Here is a 13,424-nt window from a genome sequence, read left to right as displayed (position 1 = left end):
TTTATAACAAATCAAACATCTAATAATCGCTCCTTGCTCTTTTAAATGACTAGTTTATTGTTGTGGTCCTGATTCTCGAATGCCAACTAGCAAAGAGGGATTCTTTAAAGGAATCCTTGGCCAATCACCACAATGTACCTCATACAATATTTTAAAAGTCGGAGGGAAAATTTGATTTTTTCATGTGTCAACGCTAAATCGGTTCTTAGAATGAAGTTAACATGTCAGAAATTACGTACATCAGCCATTACTAAAAACAAAGTGCTTATTAACAAAAAAATAAAATCAGAGACTTATATAGTAACTAAATAAAATCTTATACAAATTTTTCATAAATAGTACTAAATATATTTAATCAGTGTCGATTTCGGATGTTGAATCGGAATGCAAGAGTTGAGGATGAAATTCGGTGTCTTCTGGTTTGGAAAGGCTATGAGGGATGGTTCGACCATTGTGGACCAAACTTGATCTGCCCCACAATGGAGTCACTAAATAGTTGTTTTCTTGATGATTAGCTGATGATCAAGTTATAGTAATATGATCACGTGACTATTCGGAGAAAAAAAGTACGGTAGGAAGAAAAAGGTACGGTTGAGTAAGTTCTGGAGCGGGTTGAGAGTCAATATGTGGTTCAGTCTTCTATATGTAAGTGAGGAGAATAAGAACAAAGCTAAATTTATGGAAGGTGGACAAATACTATCACAAGGAGAACGAAATGAGTTTGTGCTTGAAGGTAAATGAATGGAGCTGTCTCTTGGGCTGGATGACCATGGGTTACGCCTAGTCCATATTGTTTTGTGTTGACCACGGACATGCCATATCCGAATGGCCAGAATGAGGTAGGACCAAACTAGTCCGCGATTAAAAAACGGGTTGGAGCAATTGGTCAATGGACAACCCAAATAAAATTATTTTTATGGTTTTATCAGTTTGAGGAAAACATTTATTTGCATCTTTTTCATCATCGACGCAGAATGTTATCTCTTCCTTATTTAGTTAACTAGGCCGTTCTTGTTATTACTGTTATTAGAACATTTCCTTGTTCTTGCTCCACGCAGAACAAGTCGAGTGATTTACTCGACTTATCTTATTTGGAACCTTTCGGTTTTAGAAGCAAGTATGGCGTCCAGGAGAGTATCTACTACAAGTAGAGACATATAAGAAAACCTCAAGCTTCATTCTCAGCCATTGGATCAACTGGATTCAATCTCACTCATTCAAACTTCAACACTTTCCATATCCGGCGCCAAGAGCATTCATACTTGGAGCAATTAATCTCCAACGGTTCTTTCCTTCTCCAAAACACCTTTCAATCATCTAAGAAATATACAAGTTTGTTTTTATTCAATGAGTGTCTTTGTTTAAAGTTTGTCTTTAAGTTTCATTTGACAGATTCATTTGATTCTTGAGATTATAAGATTAGGATTGTTTGTGTGATTCAAACAAGTCTAGTTCTCCACGGATTAAGAGAGTCAATCGCCCCATTGATTGAGAGAGTCAATCACAAGTATCACCACCACCTCTACATTCGTTTCCATCCTTCCGCCTAAGCTTGTTGATCAGTTCTTGTGATTGACTCTCCTACAAACTTTAACGATGCAGTGGAGATAATAATCACCGTTTAATATTCATAAGATTGTGGAGTGAATCCCAATCCTATATCAGAAAGCGGCATGGAGCCCGTCTCTACCCCATGGCAACATAGGCATTTGCCATGGGTCCAATGTTATTTTCAAAAAATTTAGTAAAGAAAAAAGACGTAATTTGTTTTTTAAAAAATTTTATTAAGAGAATTTGTTTTTTTTTTTCATAATTTTACCAAAGACCCTTCTATAGATTAAGACGGTACCGCATGGAGCATGTGTTAATTAGATAAACCAAATACCGCTATATGTGTAGATCAAGCTACTACCAAATCGCTTTCTAGCAATTATTTGCTTATCTAGCTCTTCCAAATATTCATGATTCTGGGTCAATAATGATCGATATCTCAATAAACATATCTTATCTTGAATTCTTATTAAGTATTGTGCTTAAAAAAAAAGCTAACGTTTTTCTTCATGCTACTAAGAAGTGATTTTCATGGTTTTAAATAACAGATCTTTTTTTTGATCCAAAACTACTACAATATCCTCCAAATTTATCATAAAAACCTACAAATTTGTTTCTTGCTCGATAGTGACTCGGTCGGATTAATCCAAATAAAATAAAAATTTCAGAACTTGGAGTCAAATTCGACAACAATTTTTTGTTGCCCTAACCAAAGTTTTGGTTCCGGTAGACTTTTTCTCGATCCGAAAGGTTGACCCAACACGCTTGCAACGTGAACGTGATATATAAATGTTAGCTTGAAATTACATTTCTGCCCTTGTCGGTGGATTTTCACTCCTAACTCCAATCACACCTCACTCAAGCTTCATCGACTCGAGCCAGGCAATCACAGTAACACTGATGATGGATACACAACTCCTCCACCGTAACTAGAGGTGGCTCATCAAATCTCTCTTCTTCTCATTCTTCTTCATTCCCAGATCTGTATCTCTAGATCTCTTCCTCACTTCTTGATTCCGAAAGAAGAAAATGTTTGGCCGATCTGCGATTCGTGGAGGTTTCCGTCCTGAGAATCTAGGGCAAAACGCACTTACCTTAATAGGTAACATAGGCTTCTCACTCTTCGTCTTCGGAGTACTAATCTTCACCATCATCGCCGCAACTTACGAACCAGAAGATCCTCTCTTCCACCCATCTGACAAAATCACAACTTTCCTCACTTCCACATCAAACGCTACACTGAGATCCGATGACTCCGTTGTTAAAACCGGTGAAGATTTCATGGTAGCGAATCAAACCGCATTTGCGGAGTTTATCAACATAACTGATGTTGAAGCAACCAATACCAATGAGACTACTTCAGAGGGAGAGGCTAATCAGTTGGAATGTGATGTGAATACTCCTATTGATTGCAAAGATCAAGAAGTGTTTCATCTTATGATGAGAGCTACTATTGAGAAGTTTAAAGATATTCACTTTTATAAGTTTGGTAAGCCTGTGGTTGGTGAAGGTGTGAATTCTTGTGATATGGCGTGGCGGTATAGGCCTAAAGATGGGAAGAGTGCTGCTTTTTATAAGGATTATAGGAGGTTTGTTGTTGGTAAGTCTGAGAATTGTAGTGTGAGTGTTGTGGGGATTGGTGAGTATCATTCGGGTTTGAATGCGAGGAAGCGGAAGAAGAATCAGAAAGCCGGGTTTGAGAAAACTGGTGAGAAGAAAGATGATTTCTCTTTGCCTGTTGTTGGTGAACTAGTGAATGATTCTCTTCCTATGGTTGAGTCTGATAGTGTGTTTAAGAGTGGCAAGTATTTGGTTTATGTTGGTGGAGGGGATAGGTGTAAGAGTATGAATCATTTTCTGTGGAGTTTTTTGTGTGCACTTGGGGAAGCTCAGTATTTGAATAGGACTTTGGTGATGGATTTGACGTTGTGTTTGTCTTCTATCTATACGTCCTCTGGTCAGAACGAGGAAGGGAAGGACTTTCGGTTTTACTTTGATTTCGAGCATTTGAAGGAAGCTGCTTCTGTGTTGGATGAAGTTCAGTTTTGGTCTAAGTGGGGGAAATTGCATAAGAAGAGAAGAAATAGATTGAATATTCATCTCGTGGAGGATTTTAGGGTCACGCCGAAGAAGCTTGCGGCTGTAAAAGATACGTTGATAATGAGGAAATTTGGGTCAGTAGAACCAGACAATTATTGGTACAGAGTTTGTGAAGGAGATGCAGAATCTGTTGTTAAAAGGCCGTGGCATCTGTTATGGAAATCAAGAAGGTTGATGGAAATCGTCTCTGCGATTGCATCAAGGTTAAACTGGGATTACGATGCAGTACACATTGAGAGAGGAGATAAAGCAAGAAACAAGGAGCTGTGGCCTAATCTTGAAACAGATACTTCCCCGACCGCTCTTTTGTCGACCTTGCAGGACAAAGTAGAAGAAGGAAGGCATCTCTACATTGCAACAAATGAAGAAGAATTATCCTTCTTCAACCCTTTGAAAGACAAGTATGCCACTCATTTTCTTTATGACTACAAAGATCTTTGGGACGAGAATAGCGAGTGGTATTCAGAGACTACAAAGCTTAATGGAGGCAACCTGGTCGAATTTGATGGTTACATGAGAGCATCTGTTGACACAGAAGTATTCTTGAGAGGGAAGAAGCAGATTGAAACATTCAACGATCTTACAAACGATTGCAAAGATGGAGTTGGGACCTGCAATGCTGCAACTTCTTGATCTCTCTTAGATTTCTTATTTGTTTGTTGTTTGAATCTTGTACCACTTGTTTTCAGTTTTGTATTGTAGATTAGCTTTGTATTTTCGACTGCTGTTTCGTCTCGTGACTTCTAGACTAATACTTGCCCTTCTAGTTTGGTTCCATTTCTTTGAAATGCAAAATCTGACTGAAGAAGATGATATTGATACACAATAATTGATTCGGTACAGTGAAGAACGGTATTATTTGAGACAACTAACAAAAGTGATGCGAAATTAAGAAAAAAAATGTTTCATCGTCTATGTTTACCACTGGTCTTTTCCTTCTTGGGAATAAGAGTGAGCTTCTTCTTGCCTGAGGAGTCTGCTATGGCGTCAGCTTTCTTGAGGAGTGAAATAGCAACTTGATGCTGTCTTTCGTTTACCGTCTTCTCATCCATGAACGGTTTGACCTCAAAGGTTCCTCTGGTGAAATGTCTAGCAACCTAAAAAAGACATTGTGTCAGAAAAACTAATATTCACACACAGCCTCATGCAAAATGCTGGCTCCAGCCAATCACATCAAAGGAGGAAGAGTGTGCTAAGGTACCTTCAAGAGAATCCATACTTTCAGGGAACTACTCAGGATTGCAAGCCGCGTCCTCTTCCCCGTAGTCAAGAAGCTTGACATATGACTGTCCACCCGCAATATGAATCTTGGCCAAGACTTGGGGTTTTCTAGGTCTCCTCTTTTCTCCATCTTTGCCTGAAAAAGTTAGATCGTCATGACATGGAACAAAACATCATCGAAGGATGGTCTAAAATTTTGTACAAAAATGGAGAAGATCAATAATAGGTAACAGGTTGGATCATTCATTCAAGATGTTGTTCATTTGGTTGGAAAGAGAAGTAACAGAAAAGAGGCGAGACTAAAACACTCACGAGCTGCCGACAAATCTCTTGTTCAATTTTTGAGAAGGAAGTCTCTAGTGCCTCCACTCTACCAGTTGCGTGACAGCAAGAACATGGTTCACTGATCATGAATGTTACACTCGGCCGAACCTGTGGAAAAATAGATTCATTACAATAAAGGGCTCAGTTCTTTCTAGGGAACGGCCCCTCCTGTAACAGTATATAGTGGACGTGCTATGCCAAAAGATTTGATTAGAAGCTCTACAGAAAGAGTAAAACAAACATCCACAAGTTGGGACTATACCCTTTTTCTTGTTATTTCCATAAGTCCGTGCCTAGACAGTTCTGATACTTTTACCAGTGACCTATCTCTCTCCACGGCTTTCTTAACCTCTTCATAAACCAGTCTCTTATTTGCTGAAACCCAACAAAAAAAAAAAAAAAAAATATACAAGACATCCATCATCCAAGAAAGGGATTTGCATATCGAGAATTATTGAATATGTGATTGCATGAATAATAATGACATTCTACTCACATTCATCTGCCATGTCAATGAAATCTACCACAATGATACCACCAATATCTCTCAGCCGAATCTCCCTTGCAATCTGAATAATGATCGCATCGAGTATTACTTAATAAATGCTTCTCAAGATCAGCATATTGCAAAACTTGAGTAGACTTCAAGGAGAATCACGCAAGACAAGCAGGACTCATACAGTTATTCTTTCTCTCTGTTAAATTTTTCCTACGGCATTCACTAATCATCGGATAATTCATACACCCATAAATATGCTCGTATCTGACCTCATGACGCTCTATAGAATCATTAGTAAGGAACTTTTCAGAGGTAAAATTCTGCCGCAAAAGGTTGGCAAATGAATATGTAATCTAGCAGCCAAAATGTATCACATACTTGTCTGCCAGCAGCAAGATTAACTTCTAAAATAGCTTTCTCCTGTGAATTACCCTGACCAAACATTCCATGTCCTCCGTTCACATCAATAGAGACCAACGCCTCAGTTTGTTCAATCACTAAAGAACCTCCATTAGAAAGTGGAACTCTGCAAGAGGCAATAGATAATTTACATGAAGATATCAGGGAAGGGAAAGGTGGGTCATAACTCCCGACAGTGCAGTGTTAGCCACTTCTTACCTTTTACTAAGAATACCTTCGATTTCCTCCTCAATGTCGTATAAATCAAAAAGAGGGATACCCTTATCATGCAATTCCACTCGATTACAAAGATCAGGTGCCATATCCTGCAGGTAGTGTGTGACCTGTAAACTAATACCAGTTAGTGAAATAATTTGGATACAGCATCTACTCTATTGGGTGAGCCGTTCTAGATGACAGTAAACGTTTAAATTATCTGCAAGTGCAAAAGTTGGTACAAAAAGAAAAGAAATGACACATGTAACTGGAGCTTTTACTTGAGCATTTGAAATAACATTCAAGTGATGTCTATCAATATATGTATGAGGGTAATAAGATCATTGTTTATGACAGGGAAGGTCTCCTTCGACGCACTATTTATTTCTTATTATGGAAAATGGAATTGAGCATAATGGGGGCAATGTACCTCATGGTATGTCCTGGGAGAGTCAACCACCATCTTCTCAACCTGGAAAAAAAACAAGATATTACTGTCAATTGACATGTCAACACATAGAACCTAAAGGGGCCACTGAAAAATATAGAAAATGGCCTAACTACCTTGTCATTGAAATAGTCCTGCACAACTGAGAGTGTTTGACCCATTGCTCTATGTAGCAGCGCAGGAATGGCTCCTTCCACACCTTCATCTGCAGCAAGAGCTGAAGATTTTGCTTCATCTGTAATGTTCTTCCAGGTTAAAAGCAGACCTTCTAAGTCTTTCTGCAGTTCTTCTAGAGAATGGCCTGCAGCCACAGTCCTTACAGTCAGTCCAAAACCTTGAGGCTGCAATGTTTTTGCTATAACTTTTAACCGGGTTCTCTCAACTCCCGAAATTTTTTTCGACACTCCAATTCGTTTGCAACGAGTCAGTAATACCTATAAGGATAATGTTTATGTCAGACAATAGAATAATAAGAAACAAATGAAAAAGAGTTGGACCTCCACATGACATACCCAGAATCTACTTCTCAGTTTCGGGTAAGCAGTAAGAGTTGGACCTTTCGTACCGAGGCCCTCTTTAACAACTTGCACAATTATCTTGGTGCCTTTCCGAACTTGAATCCACTTATTATCCTTAGACGGCATCGCCTTAGAAGTTTTTGAAACTGATGGATTAGAAACGAGGGAATCTACAGAGTGTTCTCTCTCCAGAGGAATAAGGCCATTCTCAGATCCAACTTCCACAGCGCCATGGTTCACTACAGTTCCATTAACTAATCCAACTAGAGCATCTGAGACATGATATTCATCATTTTCATGCTCATCGTCATCATCATGAAAAGATTCCCCAGGGTCATTTGAATCAATGTCTAATAAACTACTGGCTTCAAAGTCATAGGAAGCATGTTCAATTTCATGGGGGGCTGGAATGTCATTAATAGAGAGGATCGGAGAACCATCAGCTGCTTGCTTCTTCGATCCATCACAGAATGGAGGGAATATGAATGGTTCCCTGTTTGACTTAATGTCCATGAAAGAATGTCTAGCACTTCCGATATTCACAAATGCACCACCCATATGGGGCACAAACTTAGTAATTACGCCCAGGTAAACACTATCACACTGCACATTGGTCTTAACTGGTTCCAACAATAACTCGACCAGCTTTTCACCTTCCAATACAGCAATCCTTTGCACTGTACATATAGAAGAATTGATCAGTATCGTAGTAGAAATGGATTCTGGTTGGAAAAATCCACCATCAGGTAAGAGAGTCTCTGTCAGCTGGTGATTTTGTTCAACAGTAAGTAAGCTGTTTTCATTTTCATCACAGCTTTCAACATCTTGTTCGCTATCAGTCTGCATATTCCTTGCATGTTGCAAGGTAATAGAGTCTTGAATCAACCACGGTTCCTCGATAGGCTGATAGTTGTCAGAAAATAACGCACTTAAGTTTGAGTTCTCTGACGAAAAGGCTGCAAGCTCATCACAGAAGAAAGATTCATCTCCTACTTGCTTATCATTCAGAAGTGTTCTCGGGACTTCTATAGCACTATCAGAAGTGTATTCATCTGCCAAACCACTGGAAGCATTTGAGTTTTAAAACATATTGCAAAGGATGAAAAGAAACAGAAAGAGGAGGAACCACAGAGATGTTACCTTCGCTTTGAGCTGAGGTAACAGAATTTGGAAAAAGGTAAGCATCATCGATCCAAGACCCCCATACGTAGGATTCTTGTGATCTTGAGGAAACACTCATCCATGAATCCCTTATAACTACTTTCCTCTCTCGATTGACAGAAGAAGGAACTGATAACGAAAATTGTGGCCCTGGTCTCCAGATGACATCAGATGAAGATCCGTATCCAGCTTTTAAAAAATAATTATACCTGAAATTTACACCAGAAGCAATCTGCCAAGCATATTAAGTTATAAGCAAACAACACATATGAACTCGTTTTCAAGAAAAGACTTTGGGTACTTTTGATGCTACAAGTGAACATTTAACGGTCTTATGTAAATCAAGATACATCTCTACTTATGTTCGCTACGGCTTAAGTGAAACAAATGAATAGATTACCTTGACTTTAGCTTCCCATTCATTATCATTTTCAGTAGGATACATTGAGATTGCACAGTCTGGCTCCCAGCTACCTAAAGCAGAAGGATCTCCAGTAACGTAGAGATGTTCATTGGGTGCAAGATCAGCTTCCACAATCCAAACAACCTCGCATAATCCTTTACTACGACTAGCTGGCTGTTCTGAGAATACAGATAACAAAAATCTCAGTGGCTGAAAATGCAAACAAAGAAACTTCGAAACCTGAAGCAGGAAAGTTAAACCAAGATATTCTTTCATAAGAAAAGCTTTATAATCTCAATTACCTTGTTGTGCACTTACAATAGCAGACCTTGCACGAGAGACCCCAAAGCACAAGGTGAGCCTAAACGACTTTCCACGCTCAACATGAGAGAACATATATCTATTGAACAACAGAGATTCCAAGTTAGTCCAAAGAAGCATTTTTTATTCACCAATTTTAGTTAGAGCAAATTAGAAGATAAGAACAGGTCACAGACAAAGTGTATGATAAAATGCCTCAATGAAACAACTTACGAAGAAACAGGAAACCCAGAAGTAACAAGCCACGAGGCGCGTGACGAAACGGAAATTTGAGGAAGACGACGCCATGGAACTTCAGTAACATCCATGGTGGTGTTGAGTTGCTATGGGTTCATCAATACACGGAGCGGTGGGACGAGACAAGCGGAATTAGTAGAAGAGCCAGTTTTTAAGATGGTGAAGAGAGAGGCGAAGCCAAGAGATGTGCAAAGAGCTCGGCTTTCTGAGAAATTGGGATTCCGGGGAGGTGGAGAAGATGACGATAACGGAAGGATAATGGTGTGGCTTTGGCGCCTTGCAGTGACACGTGCGGTGGATATTGTATCACACGTGTGTAGTTTTTCCGAAGCCCAACAAGAACTCATAATCAGATTTATGGTCTACTTTAGTTAGACCCATTAATTCAGGTCTAAGCCCAACGGATGAATTTTGGAATGTTCAAAATGATGATATCAAGTGTGATTGGTAAAAATATTATGACATTTTAAGGGGGCTTAAATGCAGCGGATGAGCAGTGCCGGCTCAACAGTATTATAGGCCCTTAGAATTTTTTTTTTTTTGTTCTTTGTGTTATATAAAAAAATTGTATGATATTTTTATTAAAAAGTTAATATTAAAACTAAAAACAATAATAAAAAAATTTATGGGCCCTTCTAAATTTTATTTTATGTTGTAATTTAAAATTTTAATATTTTTATAAAAAAAAAAATTAAAATGGGCCCCTTAATTATTGGAACACGGAATTGGACCTTCGGCCGTCGCACCGCTGCCCCTATTTGAGCCGGCACTGCGGATGAGGATGCCAATGTTGGAGTTACCAAAACACAGGCTAATTCCATTATAAAGGTTATTAAGGGCTTGATTGGAACGACTTGTGTATCAAATGTGATTGGTAAAACATTTAAGGCGCCATGTATGGGAAGGACCCATTTAAAAAGTAAGACTGTTTTTATTTTACATCTTTGGATAGACAAGGACTGATCTATGCGTGGTTACACGACTTAGTGGAGTCGAACTTTAGTGGAGAAGGTAGAGTCAAATGGACTTAACCACTTGATTAACTGACGGATTCCCAACATATTTGTCTACCTGTTCCAGAGCGTCGGAAAAATCCGTTGGTTTTTCAAAAATCTGTCAAGAAACACACCGACGGAATCCGACAACTACCCATTGGTCGTTATCGACGACGAACCGACATATTGCTGAGGAATAGAATTTCTGTCATTCCCTATGGAAAACCGAATGGGAACTATTACCGGCGGATTCACCCGGCGGATTCGCTAAGGATCTCTAGATGAATTTCCAACGGAAATATATTATATTATTTTAATAGTATTGATTTTTTTTATATAACTAAAATAAAATTTAAATTTAAATCTTCTAAAATAATGAAAATTTTAAAATTAATTAAAGACCATAAATATTCAAATCTAAAATAAGAAAATACGTATATATTTTTAAAAAAAGAGGGAACTAAAAACTAGGGCCGGGAAACCACTCTCCGCTTGTTCTCTGCTTTCTCCTTGGCCATGAAACGCGACATCTCCTCGTCTCTCCACTTGGAGTTTATTATTATTTCTAGCGATGGACTATGTAATAATATGTTGTCAAACAAGGTTAGTTTCAGATTCGCTCATCTCAATCCATTTGCTTTACACTTAAGTTTTGAAAATGCACATTTTTCTTGATGGGACTTATTGAGAACGTTCTTGAATCTTGATGAATAACTTACGTAACTAGTAAACACACTCTCAAAACTAATTCTGCAGCATGCCTTGGCAATAGCACAAGACATCTCAGATGCGGAAACAGCATCAAGAAAGTTGTTTGATTCGAGGTTTCTTGAAAAAGAATCAAAGTCATAGTGTTCTACTGTGAATGTACATAAACTTCAGTCGTTCCATGTTCCGGTTTTTAGCCAAACTATTGCGTTATTTAAACTAATATAGATATAATTAGGAGACTCAGTCTCCCTTCATACACAACCAACATGTAGTTTCAGCAACAATTTGTCACATATGGTCTGAAGAAGTAAAACTGACATATAAATTAAAGTTACTTCTAATTGTCTTGAAGATAATTAATAGCACCAAAGAGCTACTTATGGTTGAGCATCTTTTATTCTTTAGTCTCAGCATCTTCAATCTCACCCTCTTCCTCAACATTGGTATCTTCTTCCTTCTTCTTCTTCTTCTTGTTTTCGAGGAATTCGAGGAGACCTTTGAGCGCAATATCACTGTTCTTACTCGCCATGAGCTGCTGCGCCATTTCAGCCGGAGTTACACTCACCTCAATGACAAGCTTCTCAATCGGACCAAACAGGACATGGTCATCAGTTTTGAGGTACATGGCCACAAGCTTCTTCAAGACAAATGGAGTGCAATAGTCCATGAGAATGTGAACATCCATTCTTCCCGGCCTCAGCAAAGCCGGGTCGAGCTTCTCCTTGTGATTGGTTGTGAAAATTATGATTCTTTCTTCTCCGCAGCTCGACCAAAGACCATCTACAAAGTTCAATAGACCAGACAAAGATATCTGTCCACAAGATAGAAGATTCATAAGGTTATAAAAACAGAGAGGTTATTAAAAAAACAGAGGAATTTTGTCAACTTACCCCAAGGTCAGGCTCCTTTTTTTGCTTTTGGAGCTCAACATCTTCTTCATTTTTGGTCTGGCGTCTACGAGATGCATCAGCTCCACAATCAATGTCTTCAATGAGAAGAATTGACCTGTTCTTGGTGGCGGTAAGAATCTTCCGCAATTCACCATCATCTCTAACGCTTTGAATCTGGAGATCATAGATATTGTAGTTCATATGATTAGCTATTGCAGCCACCATAGAGGATTTTCCGGTACCGGGTAGACCGTATAGAAGATATCCACGTTTCCAAGCGCGTCCCACTCTCTTGAAGAAGTCTTTTCCTTTCGAAAAAGCATCAAGATCATCGATCATGGTGGTCTTGAGTTGCGGCTCGATAGCTAAGGTCTCGAAGGTCGTGTGGTGCTCGAAAATGGCTGATCCCCATGATGAATCTTTTTGGTTGTAAGTATAGATCCGGAGATCTTCGCGATGTCTCATTATCTTAGCTGCTGATTTCGCAAAGTATGCGAAGTAATCTGTCATTATCTTCTCACGAAACTGCTTTTTACAAGTAAGATGAAAGTACCTGAAACATTAAAAAATGTAAGAACAACAAAAAGATTAACGATTTTAGTCATGGATAAGAGAAAAGCAAAGTACTTTTTCTCGTAGGGATAACTTTTAGTCTCAACAAAGTGTAGAGTCCACTCAAGATGAATCCCTTCAAACTCATCAACGGGATTCCGAGATTTGGCTCAGCCGTTGGATTCTTGAGGTCACTCGAACCCACGAGGATTTCTTCGATGAAGAGTCCGGCGAGACGCGTAGTTAAGTAAACTTTGGCCGCACGGAAAGTATTATTCTCGCAGAAATCCCATTTGTGCTCAATCACAAACGTGAAATTTGACTGAAAGTAAGAAGAGAACAAGTCTACAAATTTCACAGTGATGTAATCTCGGATTTTCTGAGGCACAATCTCGTTGAAGATCTTACGGACGATCATCATGATTGCAGAAAAAGATGTGTAGATAGCGAAAACTGCGGATACAGAAGGGACTTGGTTAAAGAGAGAAGCCATAGTTTAAGCGAACAAGGAAGTTGATGAAGAGAGAGTATGTGCTTTTTTAGGGTTTATAAAGCGTTTGAAGAGTGGTGAACAAGAAAGTTTGCAAAGTTTATTAATTATTCAAGAAAAAAAAAAAAAAGTTTGCATTTTCAGGTAGGAAACTGACACAAAATATGGACAAATTGAAAAGTGTCAATATATTTGTGAATATACTGTATTTGTTTAAAACATTCTATTAAGGTATACACAATGAATACAAATCTTAGATATAAATGAATGGGAAAATTGGATATAAAAGATAAATAATTAAACTATTGTCCATCTATGGATTCTATATTCTTAATTGATCATATATGCTTTGATATAATTAAAATCCCATTATATCCCCAATTTTTGT

The 13,424-nt window shown here is 38.5% G+C and overlaps 2 protein-coding genes and 1 pseudogene across 6 annotated transcripts; 1 reads left to right on the top strand and 2 right to left on the bottom strand.

Moving 5' to 3' along the window:
• Nucleotides 1-2,323: 2,323 nt before the first annotated feature.
• Nucleotides 2,324-4,474, top strand: LOC9319701. The gene has a single exon (XM_002885703.2). It carries the CDS (start codon nucleotides 2,581-2,583, stop codon nucleotides 4,282-4,284), a length of 1,704 nt encoding a protein of 567 aa, XP_002885749.1. The 5' UTR covers nucleotides 2,324-2,580; the 3' UTR covers nucleotides 4,285-4,474.
• Nucleotides 4,449-9,776, bottom strand: LOC9319700 (ribonuclease E/G-like protein, chloroplastic). 5 transcript variants are annotated; one of them, XM_021030804.1, is made up of 14 exons: nucleotides 9,375-9,776; nucleotides 9,143-9,240; nucleotides 8,838-9,019; nucleotides 8,417-8,669; nucleotides 7,271-8,328; nucleotides 6,875-7,192; nucleotides 6,741-6,782; nucleotides 6,314-6,438; nucleotides 6,074-6,221; nucleotides 5,693-5,765; nucleotides 5,459-5,571; nucleotides 5,185-5,304; nucleotides 4,853-5,008; nucleotides 4,449-4,748 (listed from the first exon to the last, which is right to left on the bottom strand). In XM_021030804.1, exons 1-14 carry the CDS (start codon nucleotides 9,467-9,469, stop codon nucleotides 4,557-4,559), a joined length of 2,973 nt encoding a protein of 990 aa, XP_020886463.1. In that variant the 5' UTR covers nucleotides 9,470-9,776; the 3' UTR covers nucleotides 4,449-4,556. The 5 variants fall into 5 exon arrangements, with proteins under 5 accessions (XP_020886463.1, XP_020886465.1, XP_020886466.1 ...); XM_021030806.1 differs by having other exon boundaries at nucleotides 8,417-8,646; nucleotides 9,375-9,773; XM_021030807.1 differs by having other exon boundaries at nucleotides 8,417-8,646; nucleotides 8,838-9,014; nucleotides 9,375-9,773.
• A 1,543-nt stretch (nucleotides 9,777-11,319) lies between these two features.
• Nucleotides 11,320-13,156, bottom strand: LOC110230442 (annotated as a pseudogene).
• Nucleotides 13,157-13,424: the final 268 nt, after the last annotated feature.

Source organism: Arabidopsis lyrata, assembly GCF_000004255.2.
Source record: "Arabidopsis lyrata subsp. lyrata unplaced genomic scaffold ARALYscaffold_3, whole genome shotgun sequence".
Classification (NCBI taxonomy): Eukaryota; Viridiplantae; Streptophyta; class Magnoliopsida; order Brassicales; family Brassicaceae; genus Arabidopsis; species Arabidopsis lyrata.
Note: the sequence above shows the minus strand (reverse complement) of the source record. Positions and strands in the feature narration are given on the sequence as shown.

Coding starts and splice junctions, on each gene's coding strand:
- LOC9319700 (XM_021030804.1), bottom strand. CDS start 9,469: ATGGATGTTACTGAAGTTCCATGGCGTCGTCTTCCTCAAATTTCCGTT. Junction 6,439..6,740: donor CTCCCAGGACATACCATGAG/GTACATTGCCCC, acceptor ATTAGTTTACAG/GTCACACACTACCTGCAGGA. Junction 6,222..6,313: donor GAAGGTATTCTTAGTAAAAG/GTAAGAAGTGGC, acceptor TGCCTCTTGCAG/AGTTCCACTTTCTAATGGAG.
- LOC9319701 (XM_002885703.2), top strand. CDS start 2,581: ATGTTTGGCCGATCTGCGATTCGTGGAGGTTTCCGTCCTGAGAATCTA.